This window comes from Brachycentrus maculatus, unplaced genomic scaffold, assembly GCF_059751285.1.
Source record: "Brachycentrus maculatus isolate JH-2025_06_01 unplaced genomic scaffold, ASM5975128v1 h1tg000075l, whole genome shotgun sequence".
In the NCBI taxonomy this organism is placed as follows: Eukaryota; Metazoa; Arthropoda; class Insecta; order Trichoptera; family Brachycentridae; genus Brachycentrus; species Brachycentrus maculatus.
Genome location: NW_028280829.1, coordinates 368,917 through 395,269, shown reverse-complemented (window position 1 = coordinate 395,269; position 26,353 = coordinate 368,917). Strand labels below are relative to the sequence as shown.

Sequence of the window (26,353 nt, the reverse complement as noted above, 5' to 3'; positions counted from 1 at the left end):
CCATCCAGACTCCCCCACATCGCACTGTACGGCCAACCCCATGGTAGACGACTCCCGGGCAGACCACCAATGAGATGGGCCGATAGCTGGGAATCGACGTCGCAGGAGGCTAATCCCTCTGAAAAACAGGCCGCAAGGCCTATAATAAGAAGAAGAAGAAGAAGATTTGTTTGGGAGTATAAATAATTTTTTTTTAATAAAAAAAATAAAAACTAGTGGTAAAATAACTGTGAACAGACTGTACTAAATAGCACCATTTCTTAAAATCTACTGTGACACGTGTTTCGATGCATTCCGCATCATTTTCAAACACCGTATGTGATGTGATGGAAATGATGCGGAATGCACCGAAACACGTGTCACAGAAGATTTTAAGAAAAAGTGGTATTCACTAAGTAAAACTTGTTTAAAAAAATAAAAATGGATAAATTTTACCGCAAAGTGACTGCTAAATCAATTAATGAAATTAACAATACCTTGTTTGTATAAATTTTCAGATTTTTGTCGAGAACTCACATGCTAAAGAATGCTTCAAAATTGTACAGTCTACTGCAGTGCCCTGTGCACCACTGTGTACGAATGAGGGCAAAAAGACAATGCGCATGTGAATAATGATATAGAGGTAGGTACTGTTTGATGATACTAGGTTTATTTGTGTCATGGTTATGCGTGATGTGACGTATTACGTTCAGTAACCATTTTCGCATAATGCATGAGGTTATAATTATGTTTATAAATGGTTGTACTTACATCGACATCAATCATTTCCGTCGCAAGCACAAATAAAATCAACGTTAATTTATTTCAACGTTTTACTAGCAGTAGAACGTTTATTAAATATTGATATCTCTTTCAAAGATAGATGTTTACTTTTTTATTTGAAATTTACTTGGTAAATATTAGTTTTTTATTAAATCTTAATATAACATTTTGAGTGTGTCCAAATATAAAAAAAAAATAATATAAAAAAATAATAAATCTTAATTTATTTTTTCTTTCTTAAGTAAGTGCCACTTTTGTCCGCCTCCGCAGTGTAATGGTCAGCACGCTCGGCTACCGTTCTGGAGGTCCTGGGTTCGATTCCCAAGGGGGGTAAAATAAATATAAGATTTTTTCACTGTCCTATTTATTCACTGTCAAATAAATAAAAGTGATTTTTTCACTCTAATATTAATTTAATATTACCCTGGACTGGTACCTGAAGCGGAGGGCTGATCACCTTTCCTTCATATGTAAACGATCAAGATAACACTGCGTTTATATTAAGCAGTGCCCTATGCACCATTGGGGTGCGGATAAGGGTTTTATTATTTATTATTATATTTTTAAACTTTAAAAACGTTCTCCTGAAAATTTTCCAATTTTTATTTATTTATGAAGTTCTTGAAAGTAGTGAGCGATATGTTGCTGTTGTTTGCCCTAATAAAAAAATATACATAAAATAATAAATAAATAATAAAAAAATCATCCATGTTGAGATGTCAAAAATACATACATCTTTTAATACATCTACATCCTGATTCATCTTTTTTATCTTTGATCAGAGTTCCCTCTTATCTATAATATTTCATTAATATTATTTTCCGATTGACATATTTGACGTTTTCGCTGACGGGCGACTGTTGACACGCGCTAAATACATACATTTCTTCCGGCCCGTTTGCCGATATAAACGTGAATTATTAAATGTATCATGCGAACTTACCCTAAATATACATGTGCCCACCCATGTGTGAGATGATCGCTCGACGGTGAAATTCGACTTGCCTTGAGGAAAAACTATTCTTTGAAAATGATTCCGTATTAAAATAACAATTTTTTTAAATTGAATTTTAACTTGATAGATACATATTTATCAAGTTAAAATTTTGTCCGCCTCCGTGGTGTAATGGTCAGCACGCTCGGCTACCGTTCTGGAGGTCCTGGGTTCGATTCCCAAGTGGGGTAAAATAAATATAAGTGAATTTTTCATTGTAATATTTATTCAATATTACCATGGACTGGTACCTGAAGCGGAGGGCTGATCACCCTTCCTTCATGTGTAAACGATCAAGATAACACTGCGTTTATATGACACAGTGCCCTATGTACCATTGGGGTGCGCATAAGGGTTTTATTTTTAGTATTATTAATTTTAGTCTTACTTGGTAAATACTACTATTCATTAAAATCCATATTGACACGTGTTTCATTTTTACAGACCTTCGTCCTTCAACGTCCCAAGGACACAACTTCAAAATTTAGATTACGCTTCACATACGGGTTTTAAAAATGATGCCATCGTCAAATGAAAAAATTAAATCCAATAAATACACGTTATTATTATTAAAATACGTAAAATACCGAAAAGTTTTTTTTGTGAATTTCTCAATTGACAAATTTTAGTATTGACATTAACCTGTCCGGAAGTATGGCCGTACATGTACGGCCGATACAAAACATAATTTATAACATGATTTATATCAAAACATGTTTAAAACATGATTTATCGATGTTTCGATAATTCTGATATAAATCATGTTTACTGGTGTAAATAAAAAAAAATATTCAAGAAAATATGTTGCTTATAGCATAATATGATATAAAATTATAAAAAGTAAAAAAAAATAGCAAAAAAACTCACTCCCCAGGTACAGTTTTCGCGCAGAAACTTACTCCCTGACAGGTTAATGTGTTAAAATCTATCGCGAAACGCGTTTCAATGATGTGTCAATATGTAATCTTTTTAGGACTACCATCGTTTTCCCCTGAGCCGCTCGTACCGGGTGTACATAACTCAGCTCACGCCTGTCTTTGCCTCCACGTCACCCCTTCCACATTCTATTGAATTAAGGTCGCCTGTCAGGACTGTATATTGTATATTACCCGTTTCCAAACTTATGACGTCTTGCGAACACCGTGTAGCACTATTTTGCCTATTATTTAGTGTACAAAGTTGGATTTCCGCGCAAAAACTTGCCAGCGAGACGAGGAACACCCTGTATATATGTGTATATATACAGGGTGTTCCTCGTATATATATATACACCCTGTATATATGTGTATGTATACCCAGTAACTGGGTTACTGGGTATACATACAACTTCTAAAGCTGGCGCTATCTTCATAAAGGATGATTTTTTGTCCATTTTGAACTCGGTAGCTTTGAAGAAGATGGCGGGTGACAAATTACACTGGCCAACAATGATTTGGTAAGTGAAATTTTGATGACTGATTTGGACTAAGTTAATCGTTCTTATTCAAAGTCTACATCGTGACAAGCTTGTATCACGTCAAGTTTTGATGTTACAGTCATATTATTGTTTTATGGACCACGTACGTTGAAACCGTAATAGTGGTTGGTATATAGACATGCTTTAGTCTAAGGTCTAAGGGACTCAAATTAATATTGAATTTTTATATATATATATATATATATATATATATATATATATATATATATATATATATATATATATATATATATATATATATATATATATATATATATATATATATATATTATATATATATAAATATATAAATAAATATTTTAATAATATACAACTTAGTGGACTCGAAAAATCTGTGTTTGATTTAAAATTAATACATAAAATAATTATATATATATAAGTTGTATTTTATTAATAAAAATACATAAAAAAATATAATTTGACAATTGCTTCGCCTTGTTAGGGCATTATCAAACGGACATTCGTTTGATAATGCCCTAACAAGGCAAAAAAATTGTCACAATATAATTTTTTATGTGTTTTTATTAATAAAATACAATTCAGTAAACTCAAAAAATCAGTGTTTGATTTAAAATTAATACATAAATTAAAATGGAGTTCTACAAATTAAACGCCAAATCAATAAATAATATAGTTATTATTATTTTTGATACTTTATGTTCTCTTGATCCCATGAAGTAATGCTGGATGATACTCCATAACCCGCTATCGTAATATGGTCGTATTATTAAGGATAAAAGGGTTGAAGAATTTGCATAATCCTATTTTTATGTGTTTGCTCGGGATTGCGTCGTAAACCTTGCTTACCTGTTGATGCTATGATAAGTTCTTCGAGAAAAGTAGGAAAATAGATAACACCATATAACGGAGTCATAAATAAATTACCAAGGCGATAAGGGGAATTATTAGTGAATACCAGTAGTTCTAAATCGGTTCTGCGCGAAATTATGAAAACCAAAATTTCATTCAAGTTTTGTACCGACATTTCTTGGTGGAAATGCTTTTTATAGAATAAAATAACAGCTTTGTGTCTTTTTCCACAATTATTTTATTTTATCAGCAACGTCGTAACCGACATCATCGACTGGTGATGTTGATTACGACGAAAACCGGTTGCTAGTCAAATAAAATTCATGTGGAAAATATAACATAATAATAATAATAATAAAACCCTTATCCGCACCCAATGGTGCATAGGGCACTGCGTCATATAAACGCAGTGTTATCTTGATCGTTTACACATGAAGGAAAGGTGATCAGCCTTCCGCTTCTGGTACCATTCCAGGGTAATATTTAATAAATATGACAGTGAAAAAATCACTTATATTTATTTTACCCCCCTTGGGAATCGAACCCGGGACCTCCAGAACGGTAGCCGAGCGTGCTGACCATTACACTACGGAGGCGGACAAGTCTCAATATTAACTAATATAACAATTTAATTATTAACATATATATAAAAATTCAATATTTTAATTATTAACAATAATAATTAAAACGAAGAAACGCAAAAGGCTTACCAATTTGGACGAAGAAATGAGAGTACTAATCAAATATTAGACCTAATATCCGTGAAATTTGTAAAAAACGGACAAGCTCAGATGTCATATTGAATAATTTTCGACGCAAAAAGTTTCATTGAAGTATTTATGTTTATAAGTAAAAAAAAACATTAATCAGTAGTAGAATCTCAAACGCCTCCACAAACATAACATATTGACATTGCAATGAGCACATGCTAAGAACTTCCTGATGGGTTCACACTAGATTATCCCTCCTGTTCCCAACAAAAATTAAATTAACATGTTTTTTTTAGCTAGACGTAAAAAAATCTACTTACTCAATGATCTATAAACCTTATTCATAATAAGCAAGGTACAATGATTAAAGAAAACACTTGTTTTTTACCACTTGAGTTTTATTATAGACTACATGTTTCAGAAGTTAAACTTCCATCATTCAGGTCTGTATGATAACTACAGACTAACTATAACTATAGAGTTATTATACAGACCTGAATGATGGAAGTTTAACTTCTGAAACATGCTGTCTATAATAAAACTCAAGTGGTAAAAAACAAGTGTTTTCTTTAATCATTGTAACATGTCTTACCACAAAGTTAATGCCGAAACAATTAATAAAATATAAAAAAGGTAAATAATAAAAACAACTCCCATCCAAAAAGAACATATTGACATTTAATTTTTATTAAATATCTCAGCATTGATGAAGAAGAAGGAAGTCTGGGCATTTACAGGGCTTACGACCGTCATAAGCTGGTTTAATTGATTACTTTACATACGTGTAACATTCATCAATTCCACCCATGATTGACAACCACACTACTGAAATTCTTGAACTTCTATATAAATGGTTTGATTTCGAAACATAGTGCATGTTGAATCACTAGAATTTCACTAAAAAATTTAAAATAACTCCTATAATTGGAGATAATCCAGATTTGTCAACGAATATTTGGACACACTCAAAATGTTGTAAATAATAAGCGCAACTCTCATGAAAAAATTAAATTGACATTCAATCAAATGATTTCGTAAGAAAATAACAATTTTTTAAATATCCTGTATAAACGGGAAAGAAAATATTACCCCAGGAAATTTCCCATCAAATTAATTAAAACGGAAATAAATAACGTTATTAATTCCCCAAAGGTTCGATTTTCAGTATTTCATTTGCGGGTCGTATTAACGAGGAGCCATAGATCCTGAAAAGATGAAATTGGAGATAATCCAGATTTGTGAACAAGTATTTGGACACACTCAAAATATTGTAAATAATAAAGGTAAATAATAAACGTGACTCCCATCTAAAATAACATATTGACATTTAATCATTGATTTCGTAAGAAAATAACATTAAAAAAGTATCCTATATAAACGGAGAGAGACAATATTGCCCCAGGAAATTTCCCGATCAAATTAATTAAAACGGAAATAAATAACGTTATTAATTCCCCAAAGGTTCGATTTTCAGTATTTCATTTGCGGGTCGCATTAACGAGGAGCCATAGAGCCTGAAAGGGTGAAATATGGAGGTATTTCCTGCCTTTTGACTCGCCCCGGAAGCGGATCGAGCCTTCCCTAATGCAGCCCTCTTTCCCGAAGCCTTTCACGAAGGATGTGCACTTAATGTGGACGGAACCGGAAACTGGAGTCAAACCTTTCAATCCATTTCCTGCGTTAAACGGTGACATTTTTCTTGCGCCGCTCTCGATTTATCATCCGCTGTGACATTTTCGAGTGAAGCCGTTACTTTGTGACCAATAACGTGTCGTCACACAATTGCAGAACTGTCCTATGTTATAAACAGTCAATTTTACTTTACGTGTCGTCACTTGAATGCGGAACGGTCCTAAGTCATAAAAAATAACTTTTCGATATCCCAATACATACGAAGAAGAATATAGAAGTCTGAGGTATTTACAGAACATATTATTTTTTCTAATAAAAAAGAAAAGTATTTGTGTGTTTATTATTTACAAAAATACTTCAATTTCATACTATTGCTGTGAGCCTAAGCAGCTCATTATTAGAAATAGGTATCAAATTGTGGTAGAGTAGGTTCGATTTTTTTTTTAATTACTTAAATTACTTAAATTAACGTCCAAGTGACTCGGATATCTAGCTACGGCTTATGCAACACCGCTTATCATGACCCTACTCAGGCTTCAACTTTTAAGTTTCATAGCCTATGCCTACTTGTGAGTGGATTTACTCTATATGTTTAAAGTTACTATAATTTCATGTTATTCATGAGTGAAAATTCTAGGCAAAAACACTCGCGAACTGGTTCGAACCGAGAAACTCTGACGTAAGAGTCCGCGGCACTAACCACGGGACCACAACCCGACACTTTTTATTTAGTTGGCGTTAAATCTCAAAGGGTCAATATATAGGAATTAAGACGTGAAGTTGGTAAAAGAAGGATGAGCGTAGACACAATGCATTAGTAAAAATGCGATCTCTCAGACGAATGTGCGGCAAAACGATGTGCGAGAGATTTTTATTTTTATTTTTACATCTTAGCATTGAAAAATATGGACGTCTGGGTGTTTATAGGGCTTACGATATGTAGTAGGGTGGTTTAATGATCACTTAACACACACTTTTCATAACCGATTTAATTCGGTTATTTATTCGATCACCCATATCGTCTGTTGACTGACTATACATCGTCGAATACGTCATCAAAATTTTGACTCAGTTTCAGAAGGTATTAACACCTACTTAGCTAGATAAAGCCCGGTAACCTGACCATGATCGTGTTTATCCAATTTGTGACAATCTCGCAACGGCCGCTTAGTGGAATCCAAATTAGAATGTGATGCGTTAATTCCAGTCACCGGTTAGCGAGGGCCGAGCGGGGAATAGAACCCTGAACCGGAGATAATGATGGCCCGAACACAAATTGGGTCGCCGTTAAACTACGGATTAGTGTCACCTCCCCGTTACGGGAGAAATCGTATTTCTTATACCAGGGAATCAGGAATCGGTAAGGGTATGTAAGAAATATAATGAGGACCTTTCTGTCAGCGGCCTAATTGGTGTATAAAAAAATGTTTTTGACGGGTTTTCTTATGTATATATATATATATATATATATATATATATATATATATATATATATATATATATATATATATATATATATATATATATATATATATATATATATATATATAAATATATATATATACATATATATATATATATATATATATATGTATATTTATATATATATATATATATATATATATATATATATATATATATATATATATATATATATATATATATATATATATATATATATATATATATATATATATATATATATATATATATAGTATATATATATATATATATATATATATATATATATATGTATATATATATGTATATATATATATATATATATATATATATATATATATATATATATATATATATATATATATATATATATATATATATATATATTTATATATGTATATATATATATATATATATATATATATATATATATATATATATATATATACATATATATACATATATATACATATGTACAAACGTAATATTTTGTTTTGTATATTGAAAGCATTATTAACTTTGTGGTATAGTAATATAACACTCTCGCTTCACATACACTCCCCTTCCTTCAAATCCATACACCTAGTCATACATGCCCACCGATTAATTGAAAGTTAAATAAAAACTTGTATTATTTATTGATTCGGCATTCATTTTGTGGAATACATGTTGTTTTTTTTTAAATTACACACTTGTAATAAACCACATAAAAAGTTTTATTTTATTAAAGACGACAACTTTCGAAAACTAACGGATGTTTTCATCTACAGGTGAAAATTAAAACTGTATAAATTAGTTTTAATTTTCACCTGTAGATGAAAACATCTGTTAGATTTCGAAACTAGTCGTGTTTAATGAAATAAAACTCATTAAGTGGTTTATTACAAGTTTTTAATTTTTAAAAAAACTTGTAAAATAAATCATCTGATAATGGAAAACCTGTATAATAAAAACAAATACCTTAAAATCGTGGGCGTAGGCTGTTAAAAGGGCTGTTCTGTATAAATAATCAATTATCATCCCCGCATTTGCGAAACTACCCCCGGAAACCAAATAATTCAAAGACAATATACAAAATCACGTTGGATATTTATCAAAAAAATGTCTTACCTGATTCTGCCAGCAGTATTTCCTGCGACTGCGACTGGTGATTACGCTCGTTTCCGGCGGCGAATCCGCTGGCATCAGCCAATAGGGACGCGGCACAGAACAGAGCAAGAAAAGCGCGCGAAAACACCGGAAACCGCGCCAAAACGCCATTATTTGGCGCCATTTCAGCGCCGGATCGGTGTTTATACTGCTGAAAATTTAGATTACTGCCATCTACATTCACATATCCGAAGCACTGGCACTTATTGATTTATGAATGATTAATCTATTCACGTCACTATGATTTAAAACACTTAAGTACTAATTTATTATTATAAACTTCCTAATTATGGTTTCCGTTATGTTTTGGCCTCTCAGTTGGACTCTGAAAAAAAAATCATACGTTATTGATAATCTAATGAAAATATTCATCAATTGTAAAAAAAATGAGCACTGCACGGAAATTTACCGTCCGGCAATCCGTTTTTTTTTTTAAATAAAAGCGAATATGGCAGTTAAGCGTGATCGAATTTACGCGCAACGTGTTCACGCACCAATCGAGAGCACCGATCCGAAGAAAAAAAGACAAAACATTATCCAATCCCAGCCAATCATCCGTTTTATTACGCTAGCTGAAGTGCCGGACGGTAAAATTCCGTGTCGTGCACAAACGCCCTTTGTCATTTCATAACTTGTATATAATCACAACCCCTCTCACTTTAATATTTAAAATGCATTTTTATGTATGCGTAGGTATGAGATTATATTATTTATTGATTCGGCATTAACTTTGTGGAATGACGTGTTGATTTTTTAAAATTAAACACTGTATAATACCACTTAAGTTGTATTTCATTACATTAGTTTTACTTTTCACCTGTAGATGAAAACATCTGTAGTTTTCGAAACTAGTCGTGTGTAATGAAATAAAACTTATTAAGTGGTAATATACAAGTGTTAATTTTTTTTTATTGTTTGTGTATTATCCGCTTCCGGGATGTTATAGTATATACATATATATATATATATATATATATATATATATATATATATATATATATATATATATATATATATATATATATATATATATATATATATATATATATATATATATATATATATATATATATATATATATTTATATATATATATATATTTATATATATATATATATATATATATATTATATATATATATATATATATATATATATATATATATATATATATATATATATATATATATATATATATATATATATATATATATATATATATATTTATATGTATACATAAATGTATATCGTATGTGCAAGTGTGTGTATAACGTAGTCATACAGGAGAATGTGACCGACTGAAAAAACGTTAATGAAATTTTAAAAAAAAAACAAAAAAGCTTTTAGTCATTTTTAACAAGTCAATGTATTATATCATACTTCCAAGTTTTTAATCCTTTGAGATTTTTTTCAGGGTAATATTAAGCTAGTAAGATATCAAATCACCTTTTTGTAAAAAATGCACTTGGTGACCGTCTCCTGTATGACTACGATATATAAATATATGTGTATACATATTATTTTTTGACATCTCATTTTCACATTATTTTTTGACATCTTATCAAAGATGAAGAAGAATATGAAAGTCTGGGCATTTACGGGGCTGACGACCGTCATAGGCCCCGTAAATGCCCAGACTTCCATATTCTTCTTCATCTTTGATAAGATGTCAAAAAATAATGTGAGAATAACTCCTGTAATTGGAGATAATCCAGATTTTGTGAACAAGTATTTAGACACATTCAAAATGTTGTATGTTTATACCTATATACAAATATAAGGCTGGAAAATCCGTTAGGTAGGCCGGAATAATTTTGGGAAAGTCAAGGCTGGACCACAACAGCCAGGCATTAGGGATTCTCTCCGAAGGACGGTGTTTGTGTATCGAGCTTGTTGACGTAAGCATCCAAGGACGGATCCACAATCGACCCCCGGGGAAAATAAACAGAATTTATACGGCCATGTACTAAATCATAATATCGTACTCTGTATCCTTCCCTGTCCGAAAGATTTCGCGCGAGGACCTCCACGAGAAAAGGGCTCGACTGGCTTATTTAAATTTAAAAAAGGAAAAGAGAAATATCGCTCACTCCTTTCGAGAACGTCATAAATCAAAAATCGACTATTTTCAGTTGTGCACTATGTACTATATCCCAGCAAAAGAGGCATATTTTTAACATAATGTTTACCCGCTACAGGGCAGAAAGTGTTGTTTTTGCATTTTTAAGAAAAGGTATTGTTTAATTATTTTTTTAAGTATAATAAATATTTTTCAAATGGAGAAAACACCTTCAAGTTTTACCTAAAAAGATCTGTTGCACAGTAAAAAGTTCAATACGTGGCTTGATATATATTTTAAATACATTTTATTATATTGTATTTTTAAACTTTAAAAACGTTCTCCTGAATAATCAACTTTTTTTATTTATGACGTTCTTGAAAGGAGTGAGCGATATGTATTTGTGTTTTTATTATTTACACAAATATTAAAATATTTCATACTTTGTGAGCCTAAGCGGCTCATTATTAGAAATAGGGATAAAATTGTGGTTCGAGTGGGTTCGAACCGAGAAACTCTGATTTTAGACTTTGCGACACTAACCACGAGACCACAACCCGACTATTAACACGTGTAGGTATAAAATAAAGCAAAAAACCGCGATTTTTTGAAAACCCATAACATTTTTAGTGTGTCCAAATACGTTTATACACTTTTACACAGTTTTTTAAAGTCATTTTTGATATCTCATCCTCTTAAATAGAGCTTTTGTGGATTTTTCCTTTTTAAAATGCATTTGGTGATAATAGCAAAAGCTTAGTATTGTTAGAGCAAGCCCTTTTCTCGGGGTCGATCCCATTCAGTAGATACGACCTTCAGATACTACATATTGTGCTAAGGACGCAAACATGATCACTATCTGGGGGAATAATCGCGCTCCTAAATACATATGTATTTATGTATTCCAATTACATCTGCCGTGCCGGCGTACTAATCACAAAAGGGGTAACTAACGTTGATCAATGCTATTTTTTGTTTATAAAATTGACCTTTGGGTATCGACCCATTGTAAAAAATAATCGAATTTGACCCTTAAGGTGGAGACTGACCGGAGCATTTCGTCGTAACATAACGTCGTAACATCGCTCGCGGCGAGCATCAGCCAGCATCCGAAACTATGGATGGAGCGCTCGGTTCGCTGTACTGACTATACGAATGCTCGCATCGTAACGTGTTACGTTACAACCAAATGGCTCCGGTCAGTTTCCACCCTTAAATGAATTGATCTGAAATTTCGACTATCTATTGTATTTTAAATAAATAAAATAAAATTAAAATAAATTAAATAAATAATAATAATAATACTCTCCTACCCCCTCTTTAACCTTCAACGTCCCAAGGACCCAACTCTGAAATTAAGAATTAAGGAACAAGTAAATGTGTGTCCTCTTTTTACTTCTTAATGTAAATGAAGAAAAATATACAATATCGTAGTAATTTAAGTCTTACGTACATTTAAAAGATCACTGTTAAATCTACTTAAAAAGCTATCTTAAATCAACCATAGATTCTGACGAGAACTCATGGTCATTAGTCATTACAATTTATTAAAAATAAATATCAAGCCACTTATTGAACTTTTTAATGTGCAACAGATCTTTTTAGGTAAAACCTAAATGCTTTTTCTCCATTTGAAAAATATTTAGGATATTTAAAAAAAATAACTAAACAATAACTTTTCTTCAAAATGCAAAAACAAAACGTTCTGCCCTGTAGCGGGTAAATTACCAAAATTTTGTGTGTCCAAACACTTGTTCACAAAATCTGGATTATCTCCAATTACAGGAGTTATTTTCATATTATTTTTTGACTGGGCATTTACGGGGCTGACGACCGTCATAGGCTGGTTCAAGTGATCACTTTACACACGTGTACCATTCACCAATTCTACACATTATTGACGATCACACTACTGAAATTCTTGAAAGTTCTATATATATGAACCAATTTTGAAACATTGTTCTTGAATTACTAGAACTTCACTACAGACTTTTATTGGTGAGATGAAAAGAAGCTTTTTATTGAGCAGAAACTGTTGTATTAGTATGTGAGGTCCGAATCCTGGATTATAATCACACACATATGAGAAACGCCAGAAAATATCATTTTCATTTTAATTATTCCTGTCCGCCTCCGTAGTGTAATGGTCAGCACGCTTGGCTACCGTTCTGGAGGTCCCGGGTTCGATTCCCAGGGGGGGTAAAATAAATATAAGTGATTTTTTCACTCTAATATTTATTCAATACTACCCTGGACTGGTACCTGAAGCGGAGGGCTGATCACCTTTTCTTAGTGTGTTGACGATCAAAATAACACTGTGTTTATATAATGCAGTGCCCTATGCACCATTGGGGAGCGGATAAGGGTTTTATTATTATTATTTTAATTATTTGAGCTTATAATTTGACCAGATAATTTATGTACAACATTTTGAATGTGTCCGAATTTAGACACATTAAACATGTTGTTTATAAAACATACGTGGAAAAATACACGTTTAACGTTTACCTTGAAGATCTGCAATATATGAAAGGTACAGTGTCATATAATCAATTTCCCTATTAGATCCTAGTCAAACATTGACAATGTCATGGCGTCAAGTGAAAATATTTGTTTTACTTAAAAGATATTACAAAAACCACGTGTTTTTTCGATAACGTACACGTACATTGTTTGCTTCATTCCACATCGTCTAAATATGTGGGAAAATTTACCTTACACTGTAAACAAATCAACACGAAAAGTGAAATAGATTTTACAGGTAATTTCAAATTGATGGCAAACATTTAAACTGGACCAGTGATTCTAAACCAGTGGTATGCGTAACCACAGGGGTACAATCGGCAATCTCTTGGCTAAGATAATTTTATTACTAATAGATACACATCGCTCACTCCACTAAAAAAATGGTCAAATTATATATAAATATATATATATATATATATATATATATATATATATATATATATATATATATATATATATATATATATATATATATATATATATATATATATATATATATATATATATATATATATATATATATATATATATATATATATATATATATATATATATATATATATATATATATATATATATATATATATATATATATATATATATATATATATATATATATATATATATATATATATATATATATATATATATATATATATATATATATATATATATATATATATTTATTTATTTTTATTTATTTATTTATTTATTTATTTATTTATTTATTGAACGGCTAAAGCCTTTAAAGTAATACATATAATACATATATACAGTATCTAATACAAAAAAAAATTAAAATACACTAATGAATACACTAATAGAGAAACAAAAAATCTTGTAACAAATAGTCTTATAACATAAAATCATAATTAAAAAATAAAATAACAAGTAGTAAGCACTAGTAAATAAACGTCTCCTACAAACACTATCGGCGAGCAGTAAGAGAGAGTGAAACAACACGTTTAAATTTATCCATTATAACATGGAGAAGAAATGCTGAGAAAGTACAGATTTCAAGGAGGATAACAATATATTGAATAAATCTATACTTTCAAAAGCATTGGCTAACATGTGAAGCCGCGGAATCGGAGAGAACATGGCATAGTTTGCATTATGTACAAATACTGCGAATACAGATTTTTGCCTAGTACCTCTTTGGCGCACGCTAAGCTTTATTTGGTTTAGGAGATCAGGGCTGTCCAAAAAATTGTTAATAATTTTATATAACAGAACCAGATCAGTGATTTCCCTTCTATCACTTAGATTTATCAATTTAAGCCGCTTCATTATGCAATTATAATCTAACTCAACAATGGGTATATTTAGTTTAAAATTAATATATCTAAGGAACTTGTGTTGCACTCTCTCTATGCTGTCAGCGTGTATAGCATAATGAGGAGACCAGACTGTGGAGCCGTATTCCAACTGACTTCTGATTAGGGCAACATACAAGGACTTCAAAGCATCAATAGATTTAAAATCCCTTGTTGCTCTAATCACAAAACCGAGAGTTTTAGATGCTTTGTTTACCATTTCACTGATATGCGCTGCAAATGACAATTTATCATCAAAGATGACTCCCAAATCTTTTATCCTCTGGACACTTGATAAGCCAGTCCCGTTGATACTATATTGAAAAATGAATGGTTTTTTTATTCTAAAGAATCGCATGATATGGCACTTTTCAAGATTTAGATAAAGTGCATTCCTAGAGCACCACAATTGAAGTTTATCAAGATTTTTTTGAAGAATAAAGTTATCATCAGGAGTTTTGATAAGTCTGTAAATCTTGAGATCATCAGCGAATAAAAGTGTTTGGACATCGTGAAATATACTAGAAATATCATTTACAAATAAAAGAAATAAAATAGGGCCAAGGTGAGATCCTTGTGGGACACCACTCTTAGCAACAAAAGGTGAAGATTCAATGCCTTTAATCTTCACGCACAAGACTCTGTCACACAAATAGCTGTCGATCCAGTTTATAAAACTACCTGTTATTCCCATCGCTTTTAGCTTCTCGAGAAGGATATGATGAGAGACTCGGTCGAAGGCTTTGCTAAAATCAGTGTAGATAGAGTCAATTTGATGCCCTCCAGCTATACCTTCAATTATATAGTTTTGGTATATTAAAAGGTTAGAAACTGTAGATCTACCCTGAGTAAATCCATGTTGTGTAGTTGATATTACTTTAGATACTTCAGGTTGAATGGCATCTAGCACAAGAGACTCGAAAAGTTTAGGTAATGCAGAAAGAATGGAAATAGGACGATAATTTAACACATTGCCTCTATCTCCCTTTTTAAAGATAGGTGTAAGATAAGATTTTTTCCAATATTTAGGAAAACAACCTGTTGACAAAGAATTATTAAACAATTTACATAAGGGAACAATTAGTGATTCCATACATTTAACTAAGAAAATATTAGGAATATTGTCTGGACCAGGGGACTTCTTACAATCAAGTTTTAAAATTTTCCTTTTGATACTGTCAGGGTGTATACAGCATGTATGTAAATTAAAATAATCTAGAATATCAGTAGATCGTGTATAAGCGTGTGCTGTAGAGTCGTACACACTACCGAATAATTCTGAAAATGATTAACTATTATTTCCAGATTGTCACTGGATCTACCGTTCAAGTACATAGTGTTGGGATAACCACAGTCATCATTACGTACTGAATTAGTGAATTTCCAGAGTGCTTTTACATTGTCTTTGACTGAGTTTTCAACGGTATGTATATAATTCGAGTAGCGTACTAATGACAGAGACTTGCATTGTGCCCTTAATTTTGAGAATATACTATAATGATTTACGCTATTCGTTCTTTTAAAAATTAAATAAGCAATCTTTTTTTCAGTTATAATGTTAATTAATTCTTTGGTGAACCATTTGGGATAAATATTTGTTTTATAGTTTACTACTGGTACATTTTGTTCAACTACTTTATAAATTATGGAGTAAAATTGTTCAATATGTGTGTTAATGTCATCATTACTATCGAGAAATGACCAATCTGTTGAGAATAAACTATCAGACATCCTCTGGTAGTCGGCTTTTAAGAAATTCATTGAGCGTATTGGTGAAGAAACTGGTCTCACCACAAAGGTATTCACTAATATATCGATGGGTGGATGATATGAGTCCATTGGGAGTAGCAAGTCATGCGACGGATTCACTTTAGTTTGTAGATCACTAGAAAATACAAGATCCAATAAGCGGTTATTAGAACAACATACATGATTAAGCTGATTCATACCCGTTAATAAAGACATATCTAAAATAGAGCGACACTTATCACTAATACTATCCCGGTCATTTTCAATATCATTTGTCCAATTAATATTTAATATTCTATATAATATATATATATATATATATATATATATATATATATATATATATATATATATATATATATATATATATATATATATATATATATATATATATACTTTCTTTTTTTTTTATTTGCTCGGGAATTGTACAGTTTTACATTTAAAAAAGTATATAATAAAAATAGTTACATTAATAAAAATAAAGCCAATTAAATAATTCCACATTTATGTTATAATAACTATTTTTTAATGTTTTTACATTACGAGATAAAAAAGGGTATAGTATAAAAAATAGATTTTGCAGGAAGGAGATAAACATATAATATATGTTTTAATTTCCTTAATATTTATTCATTTAATTAGTTTAGTTTACTATAAAAAAATATAATTGTAAAACGAGTTTCCTCTCAAAACAAAAGTATCTACTTTATTAGAGAGGTAGAAGCATTATATTTTAAATATTTTTTATATTTACCAAATATTTTGCATATATGAAATATGTATTTGGTAAACAAAAATAATTTCAATAAAAAAATATGTTTTGAAAATGAGTTGTGTGGTCGTCAATCTTGAATGGAATGGTGAATGTTACAGGTGTGTAGTGATAACTTATATGTACTAGCTTATGACGGGTTGTAAGCCCTGTAAATATCAAGACTACCATATCCATCTTCATCTATGTTGCGATGTCAACAATTAATGAATTATATATACATTGATAAATGTTTTCTTAAAGGCTGTTAATTTTTTTATAATATCGATTCCTGCAAAAAGGCGTCCGGTAATATTAGGTTTTTCTCGAAGTGGTACTGAGAAAAAATTAATTGGCAACCACTGAACTATACCAATTTTAGTCAAAGTCAACATTTTTACAATTTTTATTTATTGTTTCGGCATTAACTTTGTGGTAAGACATGTTACAATAATTAAAGAAAACACTTCGTTTTTTTATTTTTATTTTATTTTTTTTATTTTTCGGAATTTGCAAATCATATAATAGATACTAATCACTCATTTCACTCCCATAAATTAAAATTATTACACCTTGTTCCATATAAAGGCCAAATTATGAATTATCTTGAAAATTTAGAAATACAAAAAAACCTGAATTCTAATAATAATTTATTAAATAATATATTGTTTCAAAATTCTTCGCCATTGCTTTCAATTTTTCCTTTGTTTTCAAACTCCGTTCCTTGACTAACCCCTTCCCCTTACTTTCCCCCTATCCTTATTTATAGAACAATTTTATATTTTATATTTTAGTTATTATACAGACCTGAATGATGGAAGTTTAGCTTCTGAAACATGTAGTCTATAATTAAACTCAAGTGGTAAAAAACGAAGTGTTTTCTTTAATTATTTTTACAATTTTATTGAGAAAAAATGTTTTAAACGATTCTGCTAGTTAAATTATGACAAAAAGCGACAGAGTAGTGATTTAATTTAAATATTAATTGCTATACACTATTATTTCTTGAAATATACTGTGAGACGTGTTTCGATGCATTAGCATCATCATCAAACACAGTGTTATCTTGGTAACGATCCTGAATGCATCGACACACGTGTCGTAATAGATTTTAAGAATTGTAATGACACTTTTTTGCTATGAGTATAACATTACATAATAATCCATACTTACAAGAAATTCAAATGTTATTTTTCGTTTGTTCAAAATTTTAAATCTCCTCAAGTTATACACTGATTGGTTTGATATTTTGACAAAACGTTGCATTCGAATACGAGCGTGTGTTTATTTATTTATATAAATAAAAATGTATTTCTTCGTTTGTTCAAAATCTTAAACCTTTTCATTCTATAAATCGAGTGCTCTGATCATGTGACAGGTAGATATAATATTTTGTGAAAAATATATTGTTTTCTGCAATGGCAGCACCATCTGTTGAACGTAAAAGGATTAAAGTAATTATTGGTCATGGTGGACAGCGTGTTTCTCGACACCACTGTTACTTGATTAACCACATTTTTTATTCATTTATTTTACATTTACATAGTACGCGCGAGTTCACAAAAGCCATCTATGGTGTAAAGAGGAAAGCAATTTTTAAGCAGAGACTCTTTTAATTTATATGTGAGGTCCGAATCCAGATTTGTGAACAAGTATTTGGACACATTCAAAATATTGTAGAACAAAATTCAATTGTTTTTTTTTTTTAATATTGTAAAAATTAAAGAACACTCTGTATGAAATAACATATGCATATGTGCTTTTTGCAGAAACACACGTTCTCAGTTGAAGATATATTTTAATACGTGGATTCCTTAGCAATGTTGATTTTCCGCAAGATATGTACATACACAAGCAAAACGTATTTCGGGGCATGTTTTTATCAAAATATTTATTTTGTCGGAAATACCAAGAAATTTTCAAGAGCTCAGATGGTTTAATTTAAAAATGTGAATATAAAGAAAATGGGTGAAAATTAGCTGTGAAAGATTTTTTTTAAATTATAATTACGATCGGTTGTTTTGAGTGATCGCTTTGTACAGTGTACAACGGTCACCATCCTTCTCATGATTCATCATCAGTTCTAACTTCTCCAACCCCTTATCCGCACCCCAATGGTGCATAGAGCACTGCATCATATCCACGCAGTATTATCTTGATCGTTAACACATGAAGGAAAGGTGATCAGCCCTCCGCTTCAGGTACCACTCCATGGTAGAATTCAATAAAAATTAGAGTGAAAAAATCACTTATATTTTTTGACCGCCCCTGGGAATCGAACCCGGGACCTCCAGAACGGTAGCAGAGCGTGCTGACCATTACACTATGGAGGCGGATAATATGTTTAATAAAATATAATATAAACCAACTGCGTTTAACAATGAGAACGTTGTAGGAAGTAAATATTTTTAAATTTTATTTTAATTTTAAATGACTCATTTTAGCCTTTTCCGCTGGTCAAAATGTAAATATACAATTTAATACTTTTATTTTAATCGCATGTGTTAAGCATTTTGTGTAGTTTTAAGTGTGTAAATGGTGCTATGGTGGTGAAGGGTGGTATTGTTTGCATGCTGTGGTAGTGATTGTCCTGACGAAGGGACGGGTACGTCTCGAAACCGGTAGACATAAAAATCTCAGTGAGTGGTTTTATACTAATATTATTAACATTAAAAAAATTACTTACCACAAAGTAAATGCTTTAAATATTAATAATATTGATAATAACACAATTTAATAATTTAACCATTTATGACATTTCCTGTGATAATGCGGTACCTATCTCAACGTTATAGGGGGTTTTACTGTATTTAAATTTACAGTTAATTTTGATAATTTTTGAAAATCACGTAAGGAAGGCATTTTTTTTAAATTCTAACTTAATATGCAAAACAGGGCCGAAACAATTTGATAAGAAATTGAAGAAATTGAAAAGAAAGAGGATGTTTTATGTTTTTTCTTCCGCCTGGGGGGAATTAGTCGTTCAACTTAATAAAGAAAACATGATCTTTTGAACTCGGAGAGGTCTAGGGGTGGAAATTAATTAGTGAGTGAAGTTGAATTAGACCTTTGTTACGGTATGGGGTCGAAGAAACCAAAAGTAAACAGTTTTTGAGAATATATATATATATATATATATATATATATATATATATATATATATATATATATATATATATATATATATATATATATATATATATATATATATATATATATATATATATATATATATATATATATATATATATATATATATATATATATATATATATATATATATATATATATATATAAAAATATATATATACATATATATGTTTGCAGTTGGAAAAAGAAGCACAGGTAGACCGAGGAAAACTTCATGTACAGGCACAATCATGTATGTCAAATACCTACTTGAAAGCGGCCGGGTTGGGATTCGTAATAATCGTCGAGTATTTATGAGGATATGCATGAGTGTAGAAGAGGCGAAGAATATTTGCAAAGACAGAGTGGTGAGGCATTCGATTCTCTCTACCTACCCCTGCGGAGAAGCGGCGTGATGGTTAGTTAGTTAGTTTATAATTTATATTTAGCTTAAATGAGTATGTTAAAAGTTCTTGTTATTAGTTTTTTTGTTGTGGCTTGATTTGTCGAAAGATCCACGAATGTTTTTTTATATTTAATAATTAATGAATGATCATTTAGGGAAGAGATTCCGATGACATTTTGCCGAATATTTCACTTTTTACTAATGACCTCCGTTAAATTACGGTCTAAAACGTTTAAAATGAAAAATCGTCAAACACGTAAAAATATTTTCGTCAAAATTCATTTTCATAAAGCAAGGCACAGAGAAAGAATAAGCTGAAAAATATGACCATATTTTTAATACGTCCTAGTTTTTTTTTACATTTTTGACATCTCAACACAGATGAAGAAGAATATGGAAGTCAGGGCATTTGGAAGGCTTACGACCTGCCATAGGCTGGTTAAGTGATCACTTTACACACGTGTAACATTCGTTAATTCTATCCATGATTGACAACCACACTACTCAAAATTATGAAACTGATTACCATTAAAAAAGACACTTACATACTTATATTTAATACGCTTTTCTTTATAAATAAATTTTTGATGATAAATTACCCCAATATTCTTAACGTAAAATAGTTTTTAAAAAAAATTATTCATGAACATAGTACTAGAAATAAGGATAAAGTAAGACTGCCATTTTTGAAAAAAAAAAACAGAATCGCAAAATTGATTCATGTATAAGGGTTTAAAAATGTATGATGAGACGCCTGAATGTATGAAAAATGAAAAGATTTATTTTTTATATTTACTGTAAGAATATGTAATAAATATATATGATAAATTAAGTGTAAATAATAGTTTGTATTGAATGTAATATAAGATAACTAAAGAAATATTTTTTTTTCTCATCAAAGATGAAGAAGAATATGGAAGTCTAGGCATTTACGGGGCTGACGACCGTCATAGGCTGGTTTAAGTGATCACTTTACACACGTGTAAAATTTACCAATTCTACCCATTATTGACAACCCCACTACTCAAATTCTTGGAAGATCTATATATATGAACCAATTTTGAAACATTGTTCTTGGATCACTAGAACCTTACTTGAGACATCTATCGGTGAGATGAAAAAAAGCTTTTTATTAAGCAGAAACTCTTTTATTATTTCCATATTATTATTAAGGTGTCAAAAAATAATATGAAAAATAACTCCTATAAATGGAGATAATCCAGATTTGTGAACAAGTATTTGGACACACTTAAAATGTTGCAAAAAAACTCTTATGTCGATCAATCTGGTGACTCAATTATGTGAATATAATCTAGGATTCGGATCTTCCATAGAAATAAAAAGAGTCTCTACTTTATAAAAGCTTTCCTCGTTTCAACATAGATGGCTGTTGTGAACTCACATGAACTGCATCGAAATTCATCAATATATCTAGGAGTTCCAAATTTTTTAGCAGTGTGGTTGTCAATCATGGGTAGAATTGGTGAATGTTACACATATCGCTCACTCCTTTCAAGAACGTCATAAATCAAAAATTGTCAATTTTCAGTTGTACATGTTTTCGGAATGTCCAGAAAATGTACTATATCCCAGCAAAAGAGGCATATCATTAACTTAATATTTACCCGCAACAGGGCAGAAAGTGTTTTTGCATTTTGAAGAAAAGGTATTGTTTAATTATGTTTTTAAATATATTAAATATTTTTCAAATGGAGAAAAAATCTTCAGGTTTTACCTAAAAAGATCCGTTGCACAGAAAAAAGTTCAATAAGTGGCTTGATATTTATTTTTAATACATTGTGTTAAATTTTTTAACTTTAAAAACGTTTTCCTAAAAATCAAGTTTTTTTATTTATGACGTTCTTGAAAGGAGTGAGCGATAAGTAAAGTTATCACTTAACTAGCCTGTGACGGGGCGTAAGCCCTGTAAATGAACAGACTTTCATATCCTTCTTCATGTAAGTTGATGTATGTTAAGATGCCAAAAATGTAAAAAAAAATCCATATTCTTCTTTATCTAAGTTAAAATGTCAACATGTAAAAAATACTCCTAAATGAAAAAACTCAGATTTGTGAACTCTGATTTTACCACCCAAAATGTTGTGAAATAATTACCTTCCTGAATAGGTCATTAAACTATTAAAAAAATATTGCAACATGATTTTGCAATTTTCAATAAAATAAAAATAGTAAACATATATTTTTTTAATTTCACAAAATTTAATTTTATGTCGTAATATAAATTTCTCAAATATCCAAAGGAATAAAAAATATTCGATAAAATATTTCACCGTCATAAGAAATTTAAAATATCTTATACAAGGAAAACATGGCACGATCAGGTATGCCAAATAGTAAAGTGGTCAGGTTAGGAGTCGTAACAATCGGCGGGTATGTGTGAGGAGATGCATGAACGTGGAAGAGGCGAAGAATGTTTGCAAGGACAGAGTGGTGTGGCGCTCTATTCTCTCTGCCTACCCCTGCGGGGAAGCGGCATGATGGTTAGTTAGTTTTTTTTAGAAAAAAATGCACCTTCTCTAATAACTTTTAAGAAACGTCTGAGACATTACTATCTATCATTAGAATCCTAACTGTCCATAAAACCTCCTCCCTTAGTTTTTCACTCTACCTCTTTCCCTAAACTCCCTTTTTCCTTTGCCCTCCTTATTATCATATTTTGTAATTTATAATACATAAATCAACTATATTCTTCTATTATGAAATCAAATATAATAGGAGAATATAGTTGAAAATAGAAGCAGAGGAAGACCGAGGAAAACTTGGCAAGATCAAGTATTTCAAATACTTGAATGCGGTCAGAGTCGGAATAATCGGCGGTAATGTATTAGAAAATGCATGAATAAATGCATGATGTGTAATTTCTTCAACCCTTATCCGCACCTGATGGTGCATAGGGCACTGCGTCATATAAACGCAGTGTTATTTTGATCGTTAGCACAAGAAGGAAAGGTGATCAGCTCTCCGCTTCAGGTACCAGTCCAGGATAATATTGAATAAATATTTATTTGAAAAAATCACTAATATTTATTTTCAACCCCATTGGGAATCGAGCCCGGTAGCCGAGCGTGCTGACCACTACATTACAGAGGCGGACAATGTATTATTCGCAAAGACAGGTTGGTGTGACGTTCTACCCTCTCTGCTTACCCCTACGGTGGGCGACGTGATGGTCAATTAGTCAGTAAGTATTGATGCAAAAAAAGTTCAACGTGCTTTTGCTCGCATAAGAATATTCAAAGAATTAAAAATATTTGTGACAATAATAAAAATATGTATTGCATAATATTTTTTCTAGCAGACATTACATTTATTTATTTTATAAAGACAATCAATGTATTTATAAAATAAATACTAAATACTAATCATGATTTCAGGCGTCTCCCAGTATGGATGTAAAAATAATTCGTACATTTAAAAATAAGTATCTCTGGTTAATAAAAGGTTCACTAAAATCGGCTATAGATACTGCCGAGAGCTCACACATGAAGCCACGTGTGAATTTTTAGATTAATATAAAATTGAGTACGCTAAACAGGCGTCGCGGGTTCGATTCCCGCCAATGGGAGGCGAATTCAAGAAATATTTATTTTCAATTGGTCTGGGTGTTTGTGATGTATTTTTCCTAACTATCCTACCTGCAGACAAACATCCAAAATGGGCGCTTTGCGAGTTATTCCTTTAAAAAATATATACTTTTTTTTTAAATGATCACTGAAACCATCCTACATGATGTTGGGTCGTAAGCCCTGTACATACCCAGCCTTCCGTTTTCTTTTTTTTAATTAAAAATTTACTTGCTAGATATCAAAAGTGATATTCACCAAGTAAAACAATCATTAATTGACTGCCGAATCAATTTCTGAAGTTCCATATTCTTCTTCATCTATGTTGAGATGTCAAAATGTGACATGACGTGATTTACGATCAATGTATTACCGACCCAATGGTGCATAGGGCACTGCATAGAATTGAAGGAGTGTTATCTTGATCGTGAATTACATGAAAACAAGGCTATAATTAGCGCTTCAGGTATCAGGGTGTCAGAAGTATTGAAGAGATCTTTGGGCCCTTAGAATTGCGCAAATAAAGAGAAAAAATATTTTATTGTAACTAATTAACTAACTAATCATCAAAACGCTTTCCGCATGGGTAGGCAGAGAGAATAGACCGCCACACCATCCTATATTTTCAAACATAATTATCCTCTTCCATATACATGCATTTCCGCATGTGTGTTATACATACATATCATTACACATACATATACTAATATGTATCCTATTACGTGAAAAAAATTATATTAATAAAATACATATTAAAAAAAAATTGTTACCTTTTTCAGTTATGGTATCCTGGTTGAATGGTATCCATAAAACACGTGTATTTTTCAAACGAATATTTCACCAGAACATTTTTTTTTATTTCACAACATATTTTTTTCAATTTCGATACAAAATACACCACAAAAAAACTAGGGGAAAAAATTAAATTGAAAACTTTTACAAACACTGGTTTGTTTTCGTAAAATTGAATGCACGATCGCGATTATAACTCCTATTGTCTGTTCGATCCTACACACTTAATCGAATCGAGCACGAATGTGAAAACGTATTGTCAAATTTCAATGATTTTTTACGTAAATTGAAATGATTTTCCGCTGGGGCTTCGCGAACACACACGACCGTCACGCGCGAAGTGCGTCCGCTAACTGATTAAGCCGGGGTGGTTTTGTTCTGAACTTAAATAACGCATTGGTATTGGTCAGTTCTACGAGCATTGACCATGGGCGTACCAATATTAGATTTTCCAAATATGTATAATATATATTTTAAAGGATATGGCTCAGAGATGTGTTAGAATTTATATTTTTGTTTATTTTAAAAATTAACTGCTTTAATCTTTATTAAAAATACATTACGATCTATCATAGGCTGGTATAAGTGACCACTATATACACTTGTTACATTCACCATTCTACCCATGATTGATAACTATTCTATTTAAATTTTGGACTAACTAACTAAATATCTACCATAACGGGTAGGCAGAGAGAATAGAATGCCACACCACTCTGTATTTGCAAACATTCTTCGCCTCTTCTATATTCATGCATCTTCTCATACATAACCGTCAATTATTTCGACTCCTTACTTGACCGTATTTCACTTTCAAGTATTTGACATAATTGATCGTGCCAAGTTTTTCTCGGTCTTCCCCTGCTTATTTTTCCAACTACATTAGCCTTATAAATTTGTTTTTCCGTTTTTTCCTCACTCATTCTTTCCGTTTCTTCTTATATCCGCACCCATTGGTTCATAAGGCTCTGCGTAAAATTACGAATGCGATCAGTCCTACGATTCAGGCACCAGTCTAGGGTAATGTTGAACGAATTTAAGACTGACA

General features: G+C 31.0%; 1 protein-coding gene across 1 annotated transcript in view; it reads right to left on the bottom strand.

Moving 5' to 3' along the window:
* Nucleotides 1–25,631, bottom strand: part of LOC148311115 (neural cell adhesion molecule 2-like) — a 480,558-nt gene extending 454,927 nt beyond the window's left edge. Inside the window, exons 1-2 of the mRNA XM_088257228.1 lie at nt 25,284–25,631; nt 8,957–9,320 (exon numbers count right to left, since the gene is read on the bottom strand). Of these exons, the coding sequence (XP_088113354.1) occupies nt 8,957–9,119 (163 nt within the window). The 5' untranslated portion in view covers nt 9,120–9,320; nt 25,284–25,631. The remainder of the gene's footprint in view (nt 1–8,956; nt 9,321–25,283) is intronic.
* Nucleotides 25,632–26,353: the final 722 nt, after the last annotated feature.